This window comes from Euwallacea fornicatus, chromosome 12 (assembly GCF_040115645.1).
Source record: "Euwallacea fornicatus isolate EFF26 chromosome 12, ASM4011564v1, whole genome shotgun sequence".
In the NCBI taxonomy this organism is placed as follows: domain Eukaryota; kingdom Metazoa; phylum Arthropoda; class Insecta; order Coleoptera; family Curculionidae; genus Euwallacea; species Euwallacea fornicatus.
Window position 1 is genome coordinate 3,516,977 of NC_089552.1, and position 27,640 is coordinate 3,544,616.

The following is a 27,640-nucleotide window of genomic DNA, read 5'->3' on the forward strand; positions in this document are numbered from 1 at the left end:
TAAAAGCATCAAAAACTTATTATAACTAGGTTATAACGTCTAATTGAAGAAAAAACGAAAAACAAATCAAGGGAAAAATGTGATAATTACCCTACACTATCCTGGGGTGTCACAAGCTTTCGTTTACGATTTTCAACATTTTCAAGAGATGATGTTTCTCATACTTTAGTGAGGGCATTGCCGTTCGAAAAGTGGGAAACTTGTCGGAACCTTTACACTTCCATCATTGGAAAAGGTCGCTCGTGGAGCTTAGCTAGTACTCACACACTCTGCTATACGGATAAGATGTTGAGGATTTTTAATGATGGATTGGACCGAGATGGAACTGTTGCATATTGTCTTAGAGGGTATTTCTCAGAAAGATATATTTTTTTCAAATTTAATTTTACAATAAAATATATTTACGTTTTGCTACTTAAAAACGTATTCTTGTCTGTCACTATTCATCTTTCGCAGAGGTTATTTTAATCTCAAATAAGATTATTTCGGGTTTTTCAAAAGATGGTGAACTCCCTCTCACTTTGCCATACGTACTGGATACGTAGTATGTAGATATTGCTTACATAAATGTGTTTTAGAACGTACTTTACGTACGGGTTAAACACATTTTAAAGACCAACGGCGATTGGGGTAGATTTTTTTTTAATAAGCCACTTCAAGATAGGATCTTGATCGATACGGTTGCCGGATTATTACGATCTAAAATTGACTTTAGTACCTTTCAGCGTCGGACTTAGAAGGTTTTAAGCTTAGAAAATTTGCATTGCTCTACGTAACAAATGATCATTCAAAAAGTTCGCTTTCAGTAGCCAACGGTCAACGCCAAGTGACTTCGCAATGATAAATGTTATAATCAAATTATACACATAGCTAAACGACCGACTAATTGCTTGATAATTCTCCTGCATGTACCTACCTGTTGCCTCGTGCGACCTGAACGCTACTGCTAACGATTTTTTTATTGTCAAGTATTCATGAAGACATTTGTGGAAATACCCAGAATTGAGAAGGTGAGAGTAAGAGTTAGTTTTCTCTTAAACTATCCAAAATCTTTTCTTGGCACTATAAAGATAAACACAAAATCAAAAAGGGTAGCCTAGAGATATGAAGAAATACTGCAACTCTGAAGAAGTTAGATATTTCAGAATAATCATGTTTAAGGTCATTCCCATCGAAATTAATTTCTGAAAAATTTCCCGAAAATTATTTAAATATTTTCGCATGTATCGCAGCGGTTTTCGCTAGAAAAAATCCCATTAAAATGTCCATATTTAATTTCTAGCACTTCATCACCCTTTACATAAAAACAATATCTCGAAAACAGTGAAGTTTAAACCACCAAATAATTTAAAAAACGAAAAAGGCACCGTTATTTTACCTATTTAACACTGTTTTTCCTGAAATTGGTTCTCTAGTAAAAATAAAACGGCAAGAGAACTTTGTTATTTGTTTTTACTAATTCACTAGTAGATACAATAAATTATGATAATAAAATAACCTAAATATATAATAATCTGTGTAAAATCAACTTTGGCATCATTGAAGTTTAATCTTTGAGAATCACTTTAAACATTATTTTTATGGAAAGACAAAAAATGCTCCTCCCAATACACGTTCAATAGAACAGCAGATCCCATTAGCACAATGTATATTATGAAAGCTGCCCACCACAGATATTTCTCCTTTGTGGTGGGTTCTACATTTTTCAGTACCCAAATCCCCACCAAAAATCCAGCTAGAGCTCCTCCAAAATGAGATGCGTACCCTACTGGAATAGCATTTTTAACTATATATCTGTTGTAAAATGCTGTCGATACATCGGTAATAACTATAATCAGGAACACGATTAGCTGCACTAATGCGTAAGGCATATCGTTCCAGTTCTAGAATTTTTTTTTAATAATTATTTAAACTATAATTTTAGCCATCATTATCATTACCAGAATCATATTAGCCAAGTGAGCAGTAATAATGGCATAAACACCACCACTGGCACCAGCTAAATAAACCTTGGGATCCATTATAGAGGTGACCAACGACCCAGCGACAACTCCTGTACTATAAACTGTGAGAACCCTCCACCATTGATTTCTTAACTCTAGAGGGACTCCCAAGAACAGCTGGACAATGAGATTCGTTGCTAAGTGTATCCACCTTAAATAGCGATAATTTTAATGTAACCACCAGATACAATGACTTATTATATACCCAATATGAACCATCATATAGGTGAGGAACCTCCAGTACTCCTGTCTTTTATATGGGTTGTAGATCAGGTATTGGGCTACTGGGCCCTCGCTGTCAGTACTTATGGGAGATGTAGGTGACGGGTCTTGTTTGTTTAGATATAAATTTAAAATATAGCAAAATATTTCAATAATCGATATGAACACCATGCAAAGGGGAGGAGGGCAGAAGGATATTTCGGGAATGACCCCTCCATCGATCTCTTCGACACTATGTCCGAAGCTTCCCCTCGTTGGTTTGTATCGGTGTCGGTTGTCCCGAGGAACTATATAGTCTACATAGCTAAAAACGTTGTGGTTATTCAGTTTTATTATCTTGGTACAGTTTAGGTGCATACCTAGTTATGTATTTTCTGAAGAGAGTTTTGAATTTCTTGTCGAGTATCATGGCAGTGAATTCGTGGACGTCGATTTTACCGTCGTTATCTGTGTCCGAGTATGAGATCAGTTTTCTAATTATTTTGTCCGAAACTTCGCTGTCTTCTCTAAGCAACGCTGCCAGTTCTTTTGCGTCGATTTTACCATTATGGTCAGTGTCGTACTAAAATAATAGCGAGATGCATGCATATATAAAGCAGTCCAGTTTCCATGGAGGAGACTTCAGGCACTGACAAAGAATCGAAAATATATCATGGAGAACTGATATTTCTCTAATAGAAATATTTCGGGTCATTATCACCACTCAGCCTCAGTCCAGGGGGTTGCTTAATTACCTGATTTTAAAATGAGCATTGAATCTTTATGCCACTGATGTTAATCATTAATTTTAGAAATTTTTTGTACAAAAAGTTGACTTTGTAATTATCACGTAGGATGCACTGTTTTTGAGTTAATGAGTTAATGACATATAAATATACTAATTATTATAAATATTTCATATACTAGCTGGAAACTGAGATTTTTACTAATTACTCTCTGAGGTATGGCATCCCATTAAATAATTTCTAGCAGTTCAGTTTAGGAAATATTTAAAAAATGTAAACTTCATCGCCCTGTATTTCAGAAACGCCTTGTTTTAGAGTCAATGTTTATTAAGCAAACTCAGTTTTCGATTCTCTATCGATCCGTGAAGTTTCCGTGTGGAACCGCCTATAGATAGTATTATAACGTTCTCTACGGAAGGAATCCAAACTAGATGTAAAAGTTCACGAGAAAATCACAGATTTCTTTTCATTAGTTACTGTCAATATGATATTCATAATTTTTAGGGAATATTGGACCAGCTTCTAGAAAGAAATTCATGAATGTGGTTACGATTATTACTTATTCTCCTTTTAATTACTTTTTAACTTCCATTAAATTTTCGGCTTACCCTTTGAAAAATACTTGCATAATACTCCTTGGTTTCATTAGTCTTATTTCTCGACGGTAACACCATTTCGATTCGATGGTTTCAAACTATTTGCCTAACACTAAATCCTATTAGTTATTCCAATTAGTTTATAAACAAAGAGAGCAAATAAATAATTAGCACAAAGGGGTGACTCAAACGTTACTAAGCTATCCACGAAAATGTGAAAATGGTGAAACCTATCTTATCTTCAAGTGTCTATAATTTATTGACTCGTATTTTAAACTTATATACCGGGTGTTTCGTAAACGTGTAGACAAATTTTTAGTGGATGTAAAGTTCATAAAAACAAATATTTAGACCGACGAAAGTTGGATTCGAAAGATCTTCGTTTCTAAAATACAGGGTGTTTAATTTATTTTTTTTAATTTGTAAATATTTCAAAAACTAGATATGCGTTTTAGAAAAAGAAAACCACGACAATAAATGTAAACGAATTCAAAGGGTGGTGATAGTGTCTCTTTTTTAATATCTAAACAAATAAAAACACAAATTGAAGTTAACGTAAGCACTTCTACAGTATGGAGGTGATTGGCTGGAGCAAATTTATATGGGAGCGCTTCAAAGAAAATTCCTAAACTAACCGACAGACAGATCTCCAACCGCCTAAAATTTAGTCCCTATGTAGATGGAGGAATATTCTCTGGTCAAACGAATCAAAAATGATTCTTTCTGGTTCTTTTAGATAGAGACAATATGCTAGAAAACCGATGCAATCTGAATATAACCCAAGGTATACCTTGGATAACTGCTTTGTCTCTTCAATGGTTTTCGCATAAAGTTTTCTTTTGGTGCTTAATGAAAAGAAATATTAAAGTTAAAAAAAAAGTAAGTGGGGCACAAATAACAATAATAACCATAAATAATATTGCCAAATTTCAACAAAATTGGCTAAAGGATTATTAGGATTTTTATGACAAAACGATAAAAAACAAGATTGACACCCAGTATCTTGAAAACGAAGAATTATCGGGCCTATGTCTATATATGTGCGTATAAAGTTTTCGTTTTAAAATTACTTGAAGAACCATCTTCTGAAATTTGGTCATGTACTTAAAGAAGACTCTGTGTATACTACATATATATGTATGTATGTAAGATTTACGGTTCAAGGGTGAAGAGGAAAACACAATTTTCAGAGCACTTCTTTATTCTCCGTGAACCAAAAATGGAATCCCGATACAACCCGGTATCCATACACAGAACACATCCCCTCTTTTCGAGAGAACCGATAAGATGGAAGGGCTGTCCACTCTTTTCCCACGGGTACCAAACCCCTAAACGTCATTCTCACCTATGCCAAAGGAATTTATAAACAACCCACTCTTCCCACGCTAATCCGAGGAAGTTTGGTACCAAAAGCTTGTACCACTTTCAGATAATGCCAATTAATGGTCTTAACATAAACAAGAAATGCGAAGAGATTCGTGAGAGCCCTTTTACCATTTTCTCGCACTTATCTTGGGAGGAATTTAGAGCCAGAACCCCATGATATTTTCGGATAATTGATTAATTGTTTCAACATGGACAAAGAATGCTCACATGTATATTCATATCATAAGATTGACTGAACCTAATACCAAGTTTTATTTACTTTGGTTTCAAATTAGATTAAAAATATAATTAAATAAATTCGCAGAAAGAACATCATTATTTGCTTTTGAATCATTTGAGGACACAAAACTTAGATAACATTAAAAAAGACGGCTATTAAGTATTTACTTATAATATCTAATTTCGCACTATAGATGTATCAGATTTCAATAATATTTGAATAATCCTCATATATATCTATACAGGCCTCTTTATCTATTAGTTATTTCGAGGTCCCATTCAAGATAAGATAACGAAAAAAAATTTTTTCCTGCTTAAATCGAGTAGATAAATTTAAATATAGGTATACAAGGTGTTCTATAATAAACGATACACAACTGAATCATGAATATCTAACATGAAAGTACTAAGATCGATCTTCATTTAACTATATCTTTAAAAACCTTAATTGTTACTAATACAAATTACTCAGTTAATTTTTCAGTTTGCCGCCCTATACGTCGCTTATTAGATCGACTTTGAATATCGGTAAATTAGATTAAATCCAAATATTTTTGCATCAGAAATTTGTCTCATAAATTGCGATGCCCTTGTATACTTGATTAAACATAAGTATTAGATGAGTGTTTTTGAGGAGGGTTTGCGAGCGAGACTTAAGTCTGCTTGTGGTCTGAGTATGCTGTTAATAACGAGGATATTACCTTTTCAAATAAAGTCTTAAAATAATTACTAATCCCTTTATCATCATTCAGCGTTGTGTAGATAAGTCCGTTTCCCTGATTATTCTCCCTCTTGCGCTTGTTTCCCTGAGAGACAATATCAGCGTCCACCATAATTTACAATAATATTACCAATAATGAGTTCCTTATCACTTGGCATGCATAATCAATATTTTTAGCGTTATCTGATTGGTACAGGTTTATGATTGGTTTTTATTAAAACTCACTGATTCATTTGATACTTTAACACTAAATAAAACTATAGTCACACATGGTGTTTAACGAGCGAAACTAATATCGTCAAAATGTGTGTATCGGCTATTATTAACAGGTACCACGTTGTGTAGAATACGCCGAACCAAATTGGAAATCGTTAAATCAACATTATAAATGTCGTATTATAAGTAGAATTTGGCGTAGGTATCACTGATCGCGGTTATAATGGTACTGTGCACACTGGTGTAACATGCGGAACTTGGCGAATTATTAAATAAATATTTTATTTATAATTTTCTACCACTTGCAGTTTGCCAGGAAAATGATGTTTTCGCAGTCATATGTTGGGTCACGATTTAAAAACTACAAATCGTAGTGGAAATGCGTAGGATTTTTTCATTATTTTTTAATTAAGATACGGTTGACTGGGATGTCTATGCAATCTTGAACCCATTGATTCAGTTTTTGCTCACTATTCTAAAGGCGCTTTCACTCTAATTTACGTATATTTAATATTATATACGTGTGCTGCAGATGGAAGGTGTATGGAAATTGAGTGGATTGGTGAATTAAAAGTTCGGTATTTTTCTACTATTATGGTCCAGGTGGCAAGTGACTGAATAATATTGGAGATTACATGAAATTCCTGTGTACAGAACATGTCACCCTTATATTTTGATACTTCTGTGAGTAATAACGTCATCAGCGTATTTTATCAATAAATTCCAGGGGGTCGACCTCCAGAGTCCAGGATATGAATATACTTATTCTGTGAAAACATACTGGGATGCGTAACAACCGTTTCGCAGCGCATTTCTACTGCGCACCACGTGTTACTTAAAAAATGGTTGATATGAGAATGTCGATTAATCAAATTCGACGGATGTGCGATCATTCTGCTTATAGAATTTATGGACGTCGACATATCCAATGTTCATCAAATTATTTAATTAAAAAAAAAAAGAAAATAAGTACATTCAAACAAATAAATTATTTACTCTTGACAACGAACATACAGTCTAAAATATCAAATTCCTAATCTATTGATGCAAGTAATCCATCTTTTACCAATTTCAGATTTTGAAGCATATCATGGTTCCCATCGTTACAATGTTTGGAACCAATACCCTACCCCTTAGTACGCTTTTATAGGGCTTCAATTTAATATCCTTCAAAAGGAACATGCCCACCAACAACCCTGTTATAGCCCCACCCAAATGTGATATATAACTAACGCGGCCATCTTTTCCACATACATAGTAGTTATACAGGGTGTCGAATATCGTAAAGAAGCCAAATGTTATTAGTTGGGGCATCTCTTGAGCCATTTAAACAAAAATTGAAATTTTATAAGATTTCATTGTGATTAGTTTGTGATGATAAGATTACTTTCTAGAATTATGTCAGGTATAGGAAAAGTAAAAGCCGCATATAGCGTAGAGCTAGCTCTCCTGAGGATCTCCTCAGCCTTGAGTCTATTGGTGACAAATTTCTTGTTTACATTGTAATCGCGATGTTAATTATTATAATGCAATTAGCTAAATAATGCCAATAATATTTATGCGATATTGAGTTTTAGGTACTTTTATCTTATGCGTGCAATTGACGTGGAATTTCCTCGTCTCAGCTCTTTTATTACCATTATTAATTATTTACATAAGTGACGGTCTTAGCATGGACTTTCACAGAATCGCCAGTGGTACCATTGAGTAGTCGTACAAATATATAAAACTCCCATTAAAAATTTTAGCGAAGGTAATGCCAATTTTTATACATTTATGAAGAATTGTTTTTATTTAATTTTTCGATGGAGAATGAAACGGTCCTTTAAATGAAGTTGGTAAAAACTGCAGTTTTATAACATTTTTACCCGTACACATCGACACTCTGTCAGTATATTGAATTTCAAATGTAATTATCTACCTTCGGGAACCCATCAATTTAAATACCAATAAATCTGCTTATACCGCAAGACAAATGCATTTTGATTACCACTTATTGGCTTTTATCGTAAATTGTAAGTAACCATAAATCAATAATGTGAATAATTTACGAATGAAATTGAAATAAAACAAAGAAATTCCTTGTGAAAAAACTTTGATGAATAAACTAAATAATAGCTACTAATTTTAACGAACATCAATATAAATAGATATAGGAAGAAAATCCTAATAGTTCACTTCGTTAACAATGTATTAAGTATAAAATATCACAATAAATACAAAAAGTATAAATTATAATTGATTCAATAGAAATTATAAATAAAAGTTAACTTTACTGATGTGGCAGATCACTGAGTGATATTCCCTTTTTTACCTGAATGATAAAACTCTAGTTCAGGAAAAAAATCTTAAGAATAAACAGAACCAGAATTAAATGTTAATCAGTAATAAATAGTACTGGAAAGTGCGCAAATTGATACATTAATTCTTAGAATAGTCGATGGGCATTATTGATCTATACACAAACCCAATTCCCCAATTTGACTTGCAAAATTAAACTAAAAGAAATAAAAATATTTTATATTTATTGTCTTTTTTCGGTTCCCTCTTATTACAAAAATTGCCTATAGAAGCCCTCTGTCCTGTTTAAAACGATGGCAAATCTCAAAGGCGCGAAACACACAAACCAACAATCACACAAAATATAAATAAATAACACTCACACATATTTCGTACACTCTTAAACTAAAAGGCAATCAGTCAAATGAATAATCGGATTCATATACAGGGATTTAAAAAAATACAATTCAACTAGGGCCCGCGCACCTTAAACACATTTAAAGACACCTCTAAACAAATAAAAGTTGTCATGAGGCCTATGTACAACACCACGGAGATCCACCAAATGATCTTTTCGACCCTTGTTTCTCTCAGGTTCCTCAGAATGTTGACCCCCACCAAAAGGCCGCAAATAGCACCTCCAAGATGAGAGATGTAGCTGATGTTACCTTGGTTTCTGTAAGCGATATAATTATACAGGGTGTCGAAGATGAAGAAGGTGACGAAGATGATGAATTGCACTACAGGTTGGCTCATTTCCCTCCAATTCTGGAATGAAAGAAAATAAATGTGAACATAATGTGCTTAATAGATTTTGATAAAGGCGTTTTATCTTATTAATTTAAAATTTATAACACACGAAACAAAAAGTTTAAAACTATTATAAAACTTAATTTGGGGGTTATGGGAGGGAAGAAGGTGCTTACCATAACTACTGTAGCTATGTGGGCGGTGAAAATTGAATAAACCCCAGGACTGCCACCTGCTAAATCGTCCCCAGGATATACCACAGATTGAAAGAGAGAGCCACCTACTATGCCTGCAGAATATATAATTAGCACCCTCCAGCTGTGCACCATCTCCAAAGGAAGGCCCACAAGAAGCTGAATCAGCACATTGCATAGGAGATGGAGCTGACTGAAAAATGAGTAGAAATTTAATTCTGTTTCAATAAATTAACACAAAAACTTACGAGTTGTGTGTGAACATGTAGGTCATGTATCTCCAAACTTCGTGCCTTTTGTCGTGCTTGAATATGAGAGGTTCCTTGTAATTACTGTAGAATAGGATAATCTGGATGAGGGACAAGAGAATCATGCCAATATCAGTCGGTTTGAACTTGACTTCGTTCTCGTACATTCCGGTAATAGTATGCATTCTTTGTAGTTGCACTTTGTTGATTCGTTGCTTTCGACATACCGGTACAACTAGGAACTTTACGTATCTGGAAAAAAGCGTTTCTCCTATAGCAATAAATTAACTCAAAGAAAGTGACCGCAATATGTCGAAACGAAAAATGACGTTGCGTTTGTTTCGCTAATGATGTAATGATTACTCTAGCAGAACTTTTTTTTTGTTTCAATTATAGTACCAAAATTCAAGGTTTGTGGGGTTTTGAAGAGTTGTCGGAAACGCGCTTGAAGGAATTAAAATAGGGGGAATTCCCGGTGGAAATTCAGACGCCGACCAAGACGTTTTGTGACGAGGAATTTTTTTAGTTTCGTGTATCAAAAACAGGCTCATTTCAATATCATATCAAGTATAACAAAGTAAATTTGAAAGCATCAGTTTCAAGGTTCTCGCTGAACAACATAGGGATCTTAAGCAGCACGAACTAAATCTGAGATCTTCCTGAAAGAATACCAGGATGCCTCACGGCGATATTGTGATACGATTGACTCATCGTCATATGTCTTTGTACAATTTATGGAAATCAACCACAAGGCCACAGTTTTTTAATTTTGTAAAAATACGTCTCAGGGATGTTGAATTTGAAGTTGATTTGAATGTTGATTCACACCATGCAGCTGAAGTGGAAATTAGATAAGTCTCACATAGAAAAAGAATGTTTTTAGTTGCAGTTCACTTTGAAATTAATTGTTTTGTAGCAATTGAGTTTCTTTCGCAAAATTAATTTTAAAAATAATGTTTTTTTTTATCAAAATTTTTCAAAATTGAAGAAAATCTAAGATTTAGAGGTTGCCCATACATATATATGATTTTCCTCTACAGCTTAAAGTCGTAGATGTCCTTGCATTGAAAAATATGAATTGGTCTTTGGTTAGTAAATCGTGGTGAACTTTATCTTTTGGTTTTTAACCAGTTTGATTTTCATTGGACCAAAATCAAACAATTATCATACTATTAATTTGATGAACATGATAGTTTTTGAAATATTGTCGATTGAAGGTTTTGACCAATTTTATATTTTTCGTCAAATTTTGGACAGCACAAGCCAACTGGCAACGCCGGAATGCAAAGTTTCGGCGTATAAAAAGAGCCTAAAAATAAAAACTTTTTTAGCCGATTTTGTAACTTTCGCCGTTTCAGCTAAGATAATAACGTGTCTGCACTTGACCATTTTGAGCTGAGCGCACGGAACTCTCTAAATATGATAACAAGCACTTGACGCTCCGAGCGACATGGCACGATCAGAACATTCCGTTAAGATCCTGTTAAAATCTGTTCTATTGACTACACTTTTTGTTAACATTTTGCTCTAAAATCGGAAATAAAAAATAAATAGGTAAATTGAGTCATCATTTTGATGAGAAGCCCTGTGGAATATCGCGAGATGTGCATCATGAAATTTAATGCCTTTCGGATGAGGAATTGATTCTTTCGGACTTAAAGAATTAAATACCAGCCGTGAGAAAGAAGACATGCAAGTTAAGTCCATGATAATGTTATGAAATATCGCATAAACTTAGACATGTTGAAATGTTTCGAAACATAGTTGGGGATTACCATCAATCAGTTTCTTAAAAAGCATCGTCCTTTTACTTGAGAAGTACAACTGAAAAATAGAATTCATGTTTACCAATGGTGAATTCGTTTTAAAGGCTAAGTGAATGGAATATCCCGAAAACCGTTCTATTTGTAATCATTCGGCCTATTTAGCCATTGCCGAAAGTGTTACAATGTCAGAGTTTCTCATCATGTAGACTGTTCGGGAAACATTGGCCATAAGATTCTACGAGCTTCATTAAACACAAATTTCCCAATACAATCGATGGACTTAACCACGTAAACTTTGGCTAAAACACGAGATCCGCTAGTATTTTCTGTACTTGAATGTATGGTAAGTTGCCTGTGCAATGAGGTGTTAGTTACTTCAACTGTAGCTACATCGCTTAACAATAAACCATAGACCTCAAATATTCTTAATTTAGAAACCTCGTTATTCACGTTTCCCAACTTACCGATTTCCAAGATTGGTAAAATCCTTAAGGAACCCATCATTGGTGATCATTTCGACGAACTCCTCGAAGTCCAATTTGTTATCCTGGTTTTGGTCAAACCTCTGGTAGTTGTTCACGATGATGGGCGTAAGGGGTCCGGAACTGGGATTGACTTGCTCATTGCTTTTAATGAAAGCCGTGAGCTCTTCCAGACTAACGAAACCGTCCCGGTCTTTGTCACACTGAAACAAAGGTATCACATTGCAGAGATTGCAAATGAGAAAAATGCCTTGGATGTGTCGTGTGAACAGGTGAAAGTTGCCACTTGTAAGTGATTTTTTGAAGTGAATTAGTGTGACTGTTGACCCGCATTTTATGAAAATTAAAAATTTGCTGTTGCACAAGTGTCGCAGCCTTTCCCACTAAATCTCGGGAAAACACACACCTTAATTCAATTCAAGCCCCTCAACTATATATATTTTAAAATTTTAATCAGAAGTTGTCACTAATTTATGTGTTAAAATTACGAAATTCTTCACAAACGATCGAAGTCCACCCTGTCCCCTTTGTTTCGAGAAATTGAATCATCAAATTATCTTAATTGTGCACGAAGGAGACGAATGATTGAAATTCAGCTCGTTGCGAACTTACAACTTTTACGTGCTGAAATTGCTAAGCAGGACAATTTCCCATTCATTTTACTTTGAGTAATATTTTGCATCGCAGAAGTAATAAAGTACCCAAAAAGCAATATGTTTTACACGTCTAAAATGTAGAGGAATTTCAATTTATTTATTTTACGTAGATAATGTGTAACTTCGAGATTTCGGAGGAGCCCGCGACTCAGAAACTATCAAGTCTCAGAGGAGCCTCAATTCACTTTCGCTTTCACGCTTAGGACACCCGGCGAGCAACTTGATCCCTCGATAAGGAGCGATGTTGATTTATTTTTATGATTTCCTGACCCTCTTCTGGTTATTACTGATTGGTGGCATCGCCATGAGCCATAAAAGCGTTAATAAGTGCGAATTTGTTATGTGCCCTAGTGTTTTGCTCTTTATTACTTGTTGTTGGCAATGTTTATCGGGCAACATGCTCTTCATGGGAAAACTCGATGCAAGTAATAATTTGACCTTAGTGAGATTAAGAGTAATTAGTTAAGAACTCACCATTGCCATCAAGATTAGCTGGACAAATTAGGCATTATTTATATTACTTTTCAAGGTGCTAAAAATGCGGTTTTCGACACGCAAATTATGTACCACTGGCGCCAGAAATGTGGATTTCAATCATTAGGACGTGCATGATTGATTCACTGCTTAATACGGCTCATTTTCTCGCATTAATTAATCTAATTGGTTTGCTGAAAAATCGTAACGACATTTTCAGTAGAAAATTACACAAACGAGTTGAATGGCACTGGCATTCTTTAGAGTACGCCAGATCATTTATGGTGGGTTAGTTATAAATAACTTTACCATGGTCAAGGCGCGTATATGAATAAGCAATATTAGAACATTACGAATAAAAATAAATTTGTAGTTCGTGATTCTGCGGTCAACCTACTTACTAGGAAATTTCAATTTTCCTATTAACCTAGAAAAATTGCCTGAAAAAACCTGAACAGGATATAAATTTTTTCAATTTATTTTTTTATTCGTCGAAACTGTAGAACAAAAAAATTGCGTCATAGCGTGGCGACAGGCCTGAAAAACCCCTTTACTTCCTATCTTAATATACAATGTGTCAAGTAAACCGGAATGGTACCCATTATAATAAGTCCGTGCCAAATCGATTGTTACGACACAAAGTTCGCCGACATGTACTTTTTGATCTAAATTTGGTGAAAGCCTCATTAACCAGAGAATTGTTGTGCAGGAAATATATAGGAAATTGCTGATAATAAGGATGAAAATATGTGACACGCTAATGATATAATTGAGAAAATAATCGCATACAAAATTTTAGGATTTGAATCTCGCCCATGTCAAGACAGTATTATAGCGTAAAACAGTAAAGGAAGTAATTTTAATTAAGTATTATTTAACATAACTTGTTAGGTGTATTGTTTGTAATTAAGATTGACGAGCAAAAATGACGTCAATTGGTTATTTATTTGAAACGAACACTATTCATGATTGAGGAGCTTGTCCACGTTTGCCTGTATGCATTATGTATTGAATAGTGAAGTTTCATTTGACTGGATCCTCTATCTGCAGTAAGTCCTGATCAGTTTCCGCTTTGTCATCGTCATATTTTATGTCCGTAACACCACCTCTATTTTTCATGGAAGATCGCATGTTTAGGAACCGCAATGTTTAGTTCTTCATTAGAGCCATCTCACAGTATAGTCACGTTACAGTACGAGTAAAAAAACTCGTATTAGAACGTGACTGGTTTCAATACGAGTCTGGACTCGTAATTTCATTCTTCTTGGAAATTCATGGACTCAGGATTCGAAGTTTTCCGCTAACTGATACTTCCAGGAACGTTTCACTTTTCTCCAACGCGCGTTCTCTTCACTACGCTCAATCGAATAATGTTTATGTCCAAGTACTGTTGGACGAACTTAAATGTGATAAATCTGGTTAATTCGTCTTCAATTTCAACTTACATATCCACAGTAAGTTTAAGATATTCATTAAGATTACGCCCTTGGATTTGATCCCCTTCTCGGGGAGTTCCGACAGGCTCGCGTTTGTAGGACAATTTTTCATTTGCTCGATATGATTTTGATCACCAGGTCCACTAGCAAAAAGGGTGAACCTTGGTCCGTGCTGATTCGATTTATTCCCCGATTAGCTTCATATCTCCTTTAACGTCATGTTTAACTCAATTCTAATAAGATAACTTTACTATTCCTGAAAACTATGGATTCACGTTAATCAGAATGTTCCAGCAAACTGGCATCTGAATACGATTGTTTCGTGACCAAGTTTCTCAGTATTTAGATTCTTCATGATTCTTAAGAGGAACGACTTCGTGCGTTCATTTGGTATATTTCGCTGCATTAATACGGTTTCCTTTTCGCTGAATTAATTCGCAAACTGCCATTTATAATCTGTTCTTAAACTGCACAGATCACATTTAAAATCACATTTTCTACTCTTTTGCCAATTGCGTCCAGAGGTGAATTGTGGCAAAAAATGTTCACAGAAAATGGCTTCTATGGTAAAAATGCGAACGCTGTAGTATCATAACACGCCCGTTCCATCGAGGCCCAAACATGATTGATCCATTACAGCCAGTTACAATACATCAAGTCAATAGCCCGTCGCCGTATCTGCCAAATATGGATGTGCATGGTTCTAGTATTGGTGTTACTTACAAGTAGCAACATAGATTAGAACGTGACTTTAATTAAATTGTTTAATGTATAATCGGTGGTCAACAAAGAGATTTTTCTTTCTTGAGTAATAAAGATGTAAATAACGCGATACAGGTGCGCATCACAAAACTCGCCGATATGCTCGGAAACGTTCCAAAATAAAGAATTTTTTGTACCAAAAAATTTTATTGGTTACGTAGAACGAGCAGTAATCTCCGTGAAAAGTTTTAAAAATGAACTCGTTTTAAGTTGTAAAAACACTTTTCCTTTGGCATCTCTCTGTAAATACACCCAAATTAACTGAGGTAAAATACTAGCTTCACTACTTAATTTATGCGCGATAATAATCCTGCTACACTTTTATTCTCTTTCATTCGCCGACCGTAAACTTAAACATTCTGCATCTCAATGTTTATGCTACCGAAAAAAGAAAAAGTTTCTGCATATGCTTAATCACTTGTTTTTTATTTTCCAAAAGTATTCGGCTCATTTTTCATTTTAAGCATCGGCACAATAAGGCATAGCAACGTGCTTTTCCGACAAGTAGGTGGAGCTGAACTGATTCATCTGAACAGGAATGTTCCTGATAAATACCTATAAAAGTAGTATCATCAAAACTGTTAGAAATTTGTGTTGATCTACATTTTTGTTGCAGCAAAGTCGCCCTTGAAACTCTGAATAAGATCCGTGTCGCCATTTAACATACACCTCGGCGTTATTAAGCAATCCATTATCTGCAGGCAATAAAAGCCGAACAGATAAAACACATTTGATTATTCCGTAATAGTTAGTTGTTAGGACTGGAGTATTATTGAATAATTTTAATGGAATGTTTACGGAAGCTACGATGTTGTTACACTTCGGGAGAGTTTAATTAACTCGGCCTAGTAAAGTGTAAGTGACGAATGTTTGATGATGGTTGTTCATTAAAATTGTACTGATTAATAGCAAACAGATGATAATTTTATGCCTTCGGACTTTCGTAATTTAAACAACTAAAATAATTTCCCCCATAAATACCCGGTGTTTCACAATAGTGTGTTCAAAATTTGGGGGGTGAATCTGAGAATGATTTAAAAAAAAAGTTCCTGGGGACATTAACGTGTTTTCGCTCCCCGTCCAAAATCCATGGAGATAAAAAAATTGAAAAGTTTTTTTCTTACCAAGTCCGTTTCGGCATTATGTATTTTCATGAAAATTGGCGAGCGTAAAATAAATGTAGGGACACGCCTTTTAAGGGAAAAACAATGTTTTTAACTTCGCCAGTGGCATCCTCATTGATGGGATCCTGCACATTTTCAACGAAAAATGTCATACGCTTCAAGTTTTTAAAAATAAAAATATTTTTTTAATGCTGCCTATCTTCGTGAAAAAAGGCCCTTTGGGTATTTCCCTTAACGTTAATCGTTTTCATCGGGGAAGGTATAAGGTAATTATTCGCAAACTCGAGAATTTTTTTTTTCTTCTTGTCGTTCCATTTGAGATAGGAAGCCAAACAGGACTCATGTTTATATGAATTTTTTTTCTTAAAATCATCCAATAATTCACCGCCTGAATTTTTGCCCACCTATTATGAAAAACTCTTTATATGCAAATTTAATTTCATTGCTCATATTAAAGATTTAGTGAAGCAAGACATTTACGTAAATTTAATTGTCTAATATTCAGTATCTGCCTACTAATTTCACAACTTTTAAAAGTTGATTACAGACCTGCACTCATCCTTTGGAGTAGCCACGCCACTGATACTATTTTTTTCCAGTCACCATAACATAAAAAATATCTCTTTCATCAAAATTATGAGATTAAAAAAAAATCAAATTAGCTAAACCAACAGGAACCACGGTGTTATAAATAAACTAAAAATTCATAATTTAATGCTTGTCGTCCTTGAAATACCATTAACCGACTATTTAGCTATGCAAAGTTCTCCTGAGTACTACTCTCATTGTCACACCACTAACATACGTAAATAATTAAATTAAAAAAAAACTTTTAAATTAAATCAAAGGAAACATACCTTATCAAAAACGTTTTTATACATGTTTGCACTGTGGCTGATGGCCCTCCTTAGAACGCGCCCTTCCTGCATTCCCCACCAGCATCAAAAAATCACTCAAAGTTATCTTGCGAAGATATAAAATTTAAGAAAGAACTTTAAAATACTACAAATCCATTCAATAAAGCTTCGTTATTATTTGAACAATTACTAAACCTTCAATTAGGACGTCGAAACGTAAAGCTTACTCGTTAAACCGGACCGATCACCAGATACTGTACCTAGTGAGTCTGGAGCATTAGAAAAAGCCAAGATTTTTACCAGTGAATATATAAATTGTTTAGACAAGCTGGTACAGGATTGGATTTAGATTTAATTAGTATTGTTAGTTTGGTCATGGGTCGGTTTAAAACAGGATTCAGGTTAAGGTGAGTCATGATGGAACTAAAGTAGATGTCAATGGGAATTCCCCGATATCGATTAAAAGGTTCTTAATTGATATGATTATCAACTAGCCAACCTTTGGAAAATATATAGTCAAATCAATAAAAAACTTGAAGATTTATCTGCTAAAGAAATACAGCACTCATCTCAGGTATTTGATTGTGTCTACCTGACCTGTCTATATACAAAAGGTCACATTTTAAAAATTTGCTACGGCTACATCCCAGGAATTTAAAAAAAATTGAAAAATTCTTCGAAACCGTTTTTATAATAAGTGAGGGCAACCAAAATTATGTACTTACTCACCTACTCACATATACTCTTTAACCCCTAGACACCCCCACTTCGTAATTTCAAATGGCAACCCTCCACTATAGCTTATTTTAAAGCTCTTTAAAAATGTTTTACGATCGTGTTAACTAACATCACATTTGTTCAGGCAATTATCGAATCATTAAGTCAATAAAAATACTTTTTATTTAATTAAATGTTCAAAATGATTTCCGATATCTTCCAGATAATGGTAAGGCCTGTTTTCAAATTTCTGATGAACGTTAGCCAAAGTGCCCCTTGAGATAACCCGGCATGCTTGAATAATTCATTCTCGTAAGTTCTTCAATTCAATCAGGCTGAGTTTTAAACAACAGATTTTAAGTGTCTCCATAAAAAATCAAGTGGCGTTAGGTCCGGAGACTTTGATGGCCATTTCATAGAGCTTCGTCTACCAATCCATTTATTTGAATAATGGTCATCTCACCATTGCCTAACTGGAACTCCATGAGGAGGAGGTGCACTGTCTTATCAAAAATGCAGCGGATCCTCGTTTAATATTTCCTTTTATGTCCGCCTGGTTTTCCAATTTATGAATAACTAAAGGTTCAATGGTATTTTTAATATTGTGTACAATTGTGAAAAAAATAAAATAAAATTAAAACTTTAATGAGATTTCAAAGATTATTAAATAATATTAGTTAAAAACTTCCTGATTGATCTAGGTACCAAAACAAAATGAACAAAATGAACGTCTAAAGGTACAATTCCGGATAAAAAAGTTTACTAATTTTGCTAGACACAGTGACTATGATATAAAAAATGTGAAGAGTTCTAAATTCTTCAAAATCTCTAAATAAAAGATTAAATTTTTCTTTGTTTAATATTAGTCTGCCCTTATTACACGTGAGGGTTTACCATTTAAAATTACAAAGTTGGGGTTGCTGGGGGTTGGAAGGTAGACGTGGGTAGGTACTAACTAAAGTACATCATTTTGGTTTCCTTTACTTATTATAAGAACGGTTTCGGGGAGTTTTTCAAATCTTTTCCTATTCCCGAGATATGATCATTACAAATTTTTAAAACGTCACCCTGTTCATTTCCCTGCGCATTTGCGTAATTTTGCTTATTGATATACATATTATTAATTAATAGACGATAATTTTAGCTTGTAATTTCCCAGTTTGAAAAATGATTATTCCTTGAGAATGCAGTTAGACATAATTTAATGCAAAATGCTGGAAATTTATATCTAGTGGTCGGAAATACCATTAGAGGTTTACAGCTGTCTTGTCTTGTTTTATTGCACTTAATCAACCAATTTAATTTAGAGCTGTAAGTTTAAAAAATGCGATGATTTTCCCATGTCGAGCTCGTAGAATGCCCCTCATTATTGTCCTCAGCATAGAAGCCAATTATGTAGGTGCAAGTGTTTGATTGCAAATGTGTGATAATACTTAATTAGAAATTTACATTTTAGTAGGAAATACCATTATAGGTGGCATGTTATTTATAGACGATAATATTGTTATGGAGCTTTAACATGCGGATAAAAATAAGAATGCTTAACTATTAGTCTATTTACTTCTGGTTCTTCTGTACATTTTCCTAACGTTTTTATTTTTCGAAATACGCACTGTTCTATTACGGCTCAAAGAGGTTTAATGACACCTTATACAACTTACAAAGTAGTCGAATGAGTTAAACTTAGGTTAGTTCAGATTAGAAATAGAAGATCGGCACAGATCACCTCTCCTAATTGTAACAACGCGAGGCGCCATTTAACCCCCATATTCTTCGCGGGGCATAGCCGAATTTGAGATCAAAGCGCGGCTTTAAATTACAATTTTTCATTCACGGTAGAATTGTCAATTTAAGCCTCATATAGACTTTAAGTGCCACTTTGGCCTACGAAGGATGAGAAATTATTTCGTCCGTCATATTATATTACGTGACCAGAAGGGCATAGACAAAGTGATTGGAAAGAGCAAGAGGAATGTTGCTTCGTAATTTAAAAGGGCATAAATCGAGCATGGGGAGGTCCGCAGCCCTCGGGAGGCTCTTTCAATTACAAAAAGGGCGAAAAGAAGTGTAATCGGGCCGAAATGACCCAAAGAGCTAATAGGAAGCAATGTTCTAAAATCACATTGGGTGAGGAGAGCATGGAACAACTAGCAAAAGGCAAGTTGATCAAGTAATAGTAACTCGCAGACCTTTTTGACGCTCACGGTACATTTCAATAAATCCAAATTGTAAATCTAAAAATTTGTATGAATAATCGAAATTAACCTCTTCCAAACATTATTCGTCAACAATTTAATACCGCTTATATTCGTTTTAATACCACTTAGATCCTCACTTATAAAGCTTTCAGCGTGTCACTTACAACCAAGTACCAAGTAGAAGATCGATTATTTATGTAAATTGATTCGCGGTTTTACGAATTTTCACGAATAATCGTTGTTAAGTTTCGTATTTTACTACGTATTTCAAACTTGAAAAATAAGTACTGTTTTCAAGAAGACTTCTTTCATAAATTTTTACTATTCAACGAATATCAGCAGCAGAGGTCTGGATGGCGGAATTTGAGCATATGAGTTCATACGCGATCTTCAGATGTGGAAAATTGCTGGGATGTTCCATTTATACAAAGACGACTACTTTAGTAGCATTTTTTAGCGGTTTTTCATTTCCGCCCCCCTTCCCGTTTTTCCGTTAAGTCAATAACTTCGCACAGTCCCAATTCCTTTTCGTAGTTTGAAACTTTCAGGATAATAGACTGAATATAAGTATTTCTCCGACTCAAAATGTGACCTTATTCAAAGAATATTCATCTAACATTTTAACACTACTTTCTTTCATGTTAATACTACTACTATGTATATTAGCATAAACTACTGTAAGTAAATGTATTCGCGGACACTGAATAACAGGTGTGCAAATTTTCATCAATAATTTAGTATAGAACTTTGCTTTTGGTACAAGATTTTCAAACTAAAATACCTTTTCCAGAAGACTTCCCACATAAATCTCCACACTAGAAGTTCTGAGCAGCAGTGGCTTGAGTGGCGGAGCCTTGACCTCACCAGTTGCTATCTTCAGATAAGGAAAATTCATAAAATCTTCGATTTGCACAGAAGTACCTGCTTCGACAGCGACAGAAGCCATTTTACGTCCACTCCAAATTCCGAAGTAACTAAAACCACTTTGATATCTTCACATTGAAAAAACCGAGATGGGAGATTCGATGGTTCTTTGCCGAACGCGTTATCGATGGAAGACTGATGGCCCGGCAGACACTAACAAGATTTTATAGGAGTTGTGCTTTAAAAACACATCGAGACTAATAGTAGTTCTGGCATGCAGATAATGCAAGCAGTGATTCCCATATGAGTAATGACACGAGTATAGGTTTTTCTTGGGGTATAGTGGACAACAGAGAAGTGTGAAAAACCGGGCATCCGAGTGAATAAGCGCCTCTTTGAGTTCATCTTTAAACCTAACCTAAAGGAATACCTGATGGACAGATGGACCCCTAGCTATGAGCCTTATTGACTTGATAATGGGTTCTAATCAGTAAGAATTTCTGTTACGAATATCATTGGACTCACCCTGGTAGCTGTAAGCGTATTCACTTATAGATACAACAATTGAGACTATTAAAATTTAATTGTCATAAAAAATGTAGGCTAATTAGATGCGAATAATAATATATCACTTTGGGATTTTGCAGCGATGATCCACATGTCGTTATGAGAGCTATGGGAAATCCTTTGGTATGTGCAGTAGTAGTAGTGGTAGGTCAGCAGTAGGTACTAATTTAATGAGTTTTAAGATATATGCACATGATAATTATCTCGCAAATTACATTTTTGTAGTAACCATCAGCATTAATTGATCTTAGTAGGATTTCTTGATTTTCATCTTTCGTTTCGCCATCTTTTATTTTCTTCCTATCTAAAATCGTCTGTTAGAGTAATATTAAGTATTGTTTGTGCAAAATCAGATCAATGTGCGGAAAAATGTCATAAAATTAGGACAAACCAGAAATATATACACTTAGTGAATCAAATTAATTTAGGAGATAAAAAAACACCCCAATCTTCATCAAACAATTTTCTACACAAATAGTGATATGAGAGTTGATACATTTCACGTTTAGGGAAAAATGTCTGATATACAATTTGTTCCAGGGATTCTGGTGTAATGATCAGAAGATGGAAGTGGGGTATAAAGAAAGTTAACACTGACAATCTAGTTTCGGCCAATCAGACCGTGAAGGCTTTCGCAAGCGGAAGATATGCCATTGGAAGTGTTGACATGTAAGTGGTGGTTCAACGGTACTGTTTCTCGGCGTTTCGCCCCCTATTACGGGAGATATCGTCAAAGGCGACGGGGTAGGAGACAAGATAAACTTCCACATCTCTGGACGTTGAATGATGCAGTAATTACAAAAGCTCGGTATCTTTTTTTGCTCTTCCTCTGATCTTGGACAGTACTATTGAAATTGATAAATGTTGACCACTTTGTACCACCATGCATGCTTCAAGCCCCTGGTAACAGTACTGCATATTGTAACGTTCATATGTCTGCAGGGCGTCCAAGATAAAAATGTCCAGCATGGCAGTCTCGTAAGCGGTAACAGATACCGGTTTAGAAGGATAGGTGGGTAGTATAGGTTGTAGTATCGAAATTTTAACAAATAGATCTTCTACTCCATTAAACTTTTGGTGTGAAAAATCCTTCAAATATTAGTTAAAAAAGTTGGAATTTGGTTAGTGAAGGAACAAGGACGTAGTGGCTCCTCATTAAATGATCTAGATAAAACTTTTAACTTGCAGATCACAAATGCGTGCTGTGAAACTACCTCGAAGCATGCTCGCGAACAAAGTCTATTATTTCAGATATGCGGCTCATGGAATCACCAGTCGAAATCTCAGGTAACGACTTTTCAGGGATTTTAACGTACCTTTGGGCGAAAAGTACTTTCAAGTAATATGAGAAAATACAAACAATTTAAAAGGAAGCAATAGTACCTACCGAACAAAAATCATTAAGTACAAGAGCCCTCAAACGATCATTATCACTAATTCCCGAATCTTTATGGGACAAAAAGGTTGGTAAACTGCTTAAGGGGTATCTCAGTTTTCCAGCACTATTGGCACTAATTCTTTTATTATTTATCGCCGCTCCTGTAGCAGCCATACTTTAGAGTTCAAAATTTCACCATTAACACTCACAGTTTGATAACTACAAGAGCTTCACAAAAAGAGTGATCTTACTGTCTCGTTAACATTACGAGTTTTAAATTTGAATTGAAGAAGCAACTAACTGGATGCACAGGTCTACGTAAATGTATTGAAACAGGTTTCTGCTTTATTAAGTATTAACCATCAGGTTTTAAGAACAAATTTAATCAGACAGCATACATGTTTATTCTACACATTAAAGAACCATTGGAAAAAAACTGAAGAACGGTTTCTTCAAACCATTTTCGTCAATAATACCAAAATCTTCTTCAATAATAAACGTCCATTACACCAGTCAGCAACTAATGTAGTGCAGATAAGCTTGTTTTGAATACGTAATAGATTAAAGTACTTCACTCCTTGATAATTCAGTCCTTAACTTACTTTATTGATATATATATATATATATATATATATATATATATATATATATATATATATATCATTACATACATTATTATACACATGTTGACATGGTCATGGTGCAAAAATCAACTTACACATAGATGAAAGTTTTCAACCCCTTCTGGAGGATCATAATACACAATTATGGGCTGGATTCTAACGGTCGGTTTCTTCACTTCTAACTCCATATCGGTTAGCCCTAATACACTTGAAACACCATTAAGTGTCATGTTCCAATACGTACACTGAATACTGGTACGAGCTCGATCAGATGGGGCGCGAGTTTGACGGCCTGATAAATACTACTAAAAAGTGACTAAGACATTTGCTGCTAATGTAAATTTAGTTATCTCTCAACGAAGATCTTTACAATTGAGGTTGATCATGCTCAATTCAGAGCCTGGAGATACGGGAGAATGTTGGAGATTTATTTTCGAAATTAATATGTTTTGGACGGTGATACAGCGAAAGATGTGCGTTATACAATAATCAGAAATAACGAATTGCCGTTAGTTAAGTGAAAATCCTTTTTAAGTTAATTTGAACATAAATTTGTCTTATGCAACAGTCAATTTCTCAGTTAAAGACTTTTAAAATTCATTTCTCCTGAGATCAATTGAGTAACGAGATTTAACCCCACCCCCTCCCTTTGAACCTACTTCATAAACAGTATTTGCCTAGTTAATCCAAAGGAATTTTAAAATCATTTAAATTTATGAGCCCTAGTGCGTGGTTGCCAAGTTTGCACTTTTTCTTAAAATATCGAAACTCTATTTAACTTGGATCCTGTGCACAATTTCAATTAATTTAGTGACTCTGATAAAGATAAAAATGATCTATGCAATAAGGCCCTATTGCGATACCTTAGGAAAATTTCACAGATTCACAAAGTATGATCATTTTAAAAATGATTCCACTTGGTATATTTTCCAAAACTAGGACAGGATTGCATGAATTGCATTGTGCTATTTCGATGCGTGGAATGTGTAAAAGTAACGAGATTTTCGACGACCTTATCTCAAAAGCTATCGAAGATAGGCGTGATACGTGCCTCATAGAACTACAAAAAATCAATAACATACTGAGCATCTCAACATAAATAATAAGAACGTTTTGGTACCTTGAGGAAAAGTGGCAAGTTTGCAATAATGCTCATGTTATATTTGAATTCGGCATCATTCGATTCAACAATTTGCGAAATTTCGTGGAAAAACGGTTGAAATTTCTGGGTATGTCGATGTTCTACATCGTGCAAAAGTTATATGTCTTTAAACTTAGAGTAAGAATTAGCATTATGGGAATGACCTGGCCAGTAGCTTAGCATTAGTGAATCTCGGTAACTGCGAGTCAATTTCTTGCCTAAGAAATTATGAAAAAATATGTAAAAGATTTCATTAAAAATTACCAGCTTTGTATGAAACTCTGCTGTTATTATTTTTTTGTTCACTTGTTGTCCTCTGGCAATTTAGGAGTTGTCCTGCAACACAACAAACCATCATGTTTAACGTTTTTCCGCATCTCTGATAATAAGCTTCCGAGACTCAATCTAAATATATAGAAAAACCCTGCACATTCTAAGTTCTGCATATTATACTATACAGTAATCATACATGCCAACACACATTATTGCATATAGTATGCGTTTAACATCGGCGGACACTCGGGGAAATCCTGATTATCGAATAAAGAAAAAATGTACTTATAAAAAGAAGAATTAAAATCCCATTAAAATGGTTCAATCTGTATACTCAAATACATTAAAAAATCGTTATTCTTCGTATATTGTTTCAATACGCGAAGCTTTCTCAGGGAACCTGAATGGTAGTTGTCTGACCTTTGGCTTCAAAAACGATGATTTGGTATTTTTTCCTGCTAAGCAAGTTTCGTCTTGCTTCATCAAGAACGGATGAATCTTACTTTCTTCTCTTCATCGCGGAGATGTTGGTCTAGATTACACAATAAATTCCCGTGACTCATTTTAATGTTATTCTCAGGCACAGGCCTGTTGGTGGTGATAACCTCATGCTTTGGTGCTTTTTTAATTGTTTTAGTTTTTAAAATTTTTGCTTCAATATCCTGTGCGATAATAATGAGGTTTATTGCGTACAATTGCAAGTCGGCTGTAGTTTACTGGTTTCGTCATACCTCACAACTTTAATGAGCCTTTAATATTGCGCGATCTAATACGAAATTAGTCTTAGTTACTTTTTAAGGTAAATTAAATAGTCGGATTCTTATAGATATTCCCTTAAAATAAAGCTTTATCTGAAAAACTTGCAATTGAAGCCTAAACCCGAATGATGCATTGCGTCAACTTTTTTTCTCTTCATTTTCTAATAAACTTAGGATTACACAGCGAGGCGGCAAAGTTTTCAAAAGCTCTGAAAAGGGATAAAAACTCAATAAAAAAACCAACGTGTGGAAAAATTAAGCATTATTGCAGCGCCACAAGTCTCTTGCAGCCTTGCAACCCTTAGCGCCCTGAATAATTTGAAGTTTTAAGCTTAAAATTACCGAGATGATTCAGTATTTTCCATGATCTTGTACGATGGATGAAACTGTTTTTCGTGTATTTTCATGGAAGAGGTCTTAAATTTTACTGGCCTTGATTGGATTACACAAGACCTGGTTCTCCATGACAAAAACTTCCTGAATTTTTTTCACATATTACAAAATTTTTCACTCCACGCTGTGGATCTACTATAATGGCGTGAAACAAATCGGTGATTTCATGTACTATTAATTATTAATTGAATTGTGATCAAAGTCAAAAGGTCGACTTAATCACATGTATTCTTAATTGAATCACATGAGTGAATCTCGATGGTTTCTTGAATCAAAAATAGCTATTGCCCTATAGCAAGAGTTGTGTAACGACGTAAGGAGCCAAGTAGTCAACCTTAACCTAGGGCAAGTGAGACTTTGATAAAGCAGGCCCCATGATTCTATGACCTTCTGAATTCGCACATTTGACTATTATCTGAATGGAATTTTCTTTTTTGCAGATCTCAGGGAAATCGTAAAAAACACATTCCATCCGTGGGCAGAGAAAAATTTGTCACCTCAATCGTCCTCGATAATAAAATAAAAGCCAGAAGACCTCTTGGATTCTAATTTGTGAGTTAGTTATCGCGGAAATGATTTTTTCTTTAAATTCTCATGCACTTACCATTTCAAAAACCGACATGTAGTACAACCGAACGGTCTCGTTGGACAACAGGATGCCGGTACCCATGGCTCCAATTCACTTCTAGAGTAACAGTACTCATAAAAAAATATCCTGTTTAATTCAAGAAACTCCCGCAAACTCACTGGGTACCACTGCATTAATTCCGAGAAGTTATAACCAGCACTGAGTACCACGCGTGCCGCACGCGGATTCGCGACTGTATAGTACAGGTTGAATGCGACGCTATGAGCTATGGTACTAATGAGAGAAAGAATCACGTTAAGTTCAATTTATTGTTAACAATTAGCAGGTAGTACAGGGTGCATTCTGATTGAGCGGTTCTATTTATAATGAGAGGAGATGAAAGAAAGTACGTGCAGTTATTCACAGATCGGTTTATTTGTGACGGTCCTTAAGAATGTAGTTGGAGTGGGTTAGGAACTGTTGTTCGGAGTTGAGATGAGGCTGCAAGACGTGCATTTTCTGCATGTTTGTCGTAAACAAATCAAACGAACATCCTCGTATCACTGGGAGATTAAAGATGTAAGCGAGATTATGGGAATGTCTATGTGTTTACAACTTTGACGATTTTTCCTATTTATAGCGACAGCATTGCTATTCACGATTCCAATTCCCTGAATTAACTTAGGGAGAGAAAGGAGAATGTTCTTGGGTCACATGGATCGTGAGTGTCTGGATCAGAAATGGCTTACTCAGGAGCTGCGATGGCACATCTAGGAATTTGACTCTACGACTACTTTCAATGGCACAACCCGAAAGATAGTGGTTCATCTAGGAAAATCTGAATATCAAGGAGGACGAAATCAGAATGTCACAAATTAAAGGACGCAAATTAGAGATTTAGAACTGAAGTTATGTCATTTATAAAACCTCTGATAGAACCTATTTCTCAAACACGCAAATGATCAAGATATTGCGAGAAACTCAGATGCGGACAATCCAGCAACCATTAATTGGGTAAACGTATTCGAACGAGAGACGCGAAT

General features: G+C 34.9%; 2 protein-coding genes and 1 long non-coding RNA gene across 8 annotated transcripts; 1 reads left to right on the forward strand and 2 right to left on the reverse strand.

The window, feature by feature from the left end:
• Positions 1 to 1,435: 1,435 nt before the first annotated feature.
• LOC136342454 (rhomboid-related protein 2-like) lies at positions 1,436 to 6,305 on the reverse strand. Of its 2 annotated transcripts, none has more exons than XM_066288284.1 (5): positions 5,853 to 6,305; positions 2,585 to 2,787; positions 2,209 to 2,529; positions 1,941 to 2,154; positions 1,436 to 1,883 (listed from the first exon to the last, which is right to left on the reverse strand). In XM_066288284.1, exons 1-5 carry the CDS (start codon positions 5,982 to 5,984, stop codon positions 1,566 to 1,568), a joined length of 1,188 nt encoding a protein of 395 aa, XP_066144381.1. In that variant the 5' UTR covers positions 5,985 to 6,305; the 3' UTR covers positions 1,436 to 1,565. The 2 variants fall into 2 exon arrangements, with proteins under 2 accessions (XP_066144381.1, XP_066144382.1); XM_066288285.1 differs by lacking the exon at positions 5,853 to 6,305 and adding an exon at positions 3,559 to 4,263.
• A 1,861-nt stretch (positions 6,306 to 8,166) lies between these two features.
• Positions 8,167 to 26,774, reverse strand: LOC136342347 (rhomboid-related protein 1-like). 5 transcript variants are annotated; one of them, XM_066288061.1, is made up of 5 exons: positions 26,634 to 26,774; positions 11,791 to 12,011; positions 9,561 to 9,812; positions 9,295 to 9,505; positions 8,167 to 9,136 (listed from the first exon to the last, which is right to left on the reverse strand). In XM_066288061.1, the coding sequence occupies exons 1-5, from the start codon at positions 26,697 to 26,699 to the stop codon at positions 8,840 to 8,842; spliced, it is 1,047 nt and encodes a 348-aa protein (XP_066144158.1). In that variant the 5' UTR covers positions 26,700 to 26,774; the 3' UTR covers positions 8,167 to 8,839. The 5 variants fall into 5 exon arrangements, with proteins under 5 accessions (XP_066144158.1, XP_066144156.1, XP_066144155.1 ...); XM_066288059.1 differs by lacking the exon at positions 26,634 to 26,774 and adding an exon at positions 23,560 to 23,760; XM_066288058.1 differs by lacking the exon at positions 26,634 to 26,774 and adding an exon at positions 22,851 to 23,124.
• LOC136342351 (uncharacterized) lies at positions 13,793 to 27,505 on the forward strand. The gene is made up of 6 exons (XR_010732627.1): positions 13,793 to 13,987; positions 20,823 to 22,132; positions 22,406 to 22,475; positions 22,652 to 22,750; positions 26,470 to 27,176; positions 27,238 to 27,505. It is a non-coding gene; the product is annotated as an uncharacterized lncRNA (long non-coding RNA).
• Positions 27,506 to 27,640: the final 135 nt, after the last annotated feature.

Bases quoted from the DNA above. Each gene is read 5' to 3' on its own strand.
- LOC136342454 (XM_066288284.1), bottom strand. From the start codon at position 5,984: ATGGTGGACGCTGATATTGTCTCTCAGGGAAACAAGCGCAAGAGGGAG. The intron at 2,530-2,584 runs GTATGCACCTAA...CAACGTTTTTAG, and splicing joins TTCAGAAAATACATAACTAG to CTATGTAGACTATATAGTTC. The intron at 1,884-1,940 runs GTAATGATAATG...AAAAAATTCTAG, and splicing joins ACTTGGCTAATATGATTCTG to AACTGGAACGATATGCCTTA.
- LOC136342347 (XM_066288058.1), bottom strand. From the start codon at position 23,015: ATGGCTGCTACAGGAGCGGCGATAAATAATAAAAGAATTAGTGCCAAT. The intron at 12,012-22,850 runs GTAGGTACTATT...CCTTTGTTTCAG, and splicing joins TACTTAATGATTTTTGTTCG to TGTGACAAAGACCGGGACGG. The intron at 9,506-9,560 runs GTAAGTTTTTGT...CTCATTTTTCAG, and splicing joins TACATGTTCACACACAACTC to TCAGCTCCATCTCCTATGCA.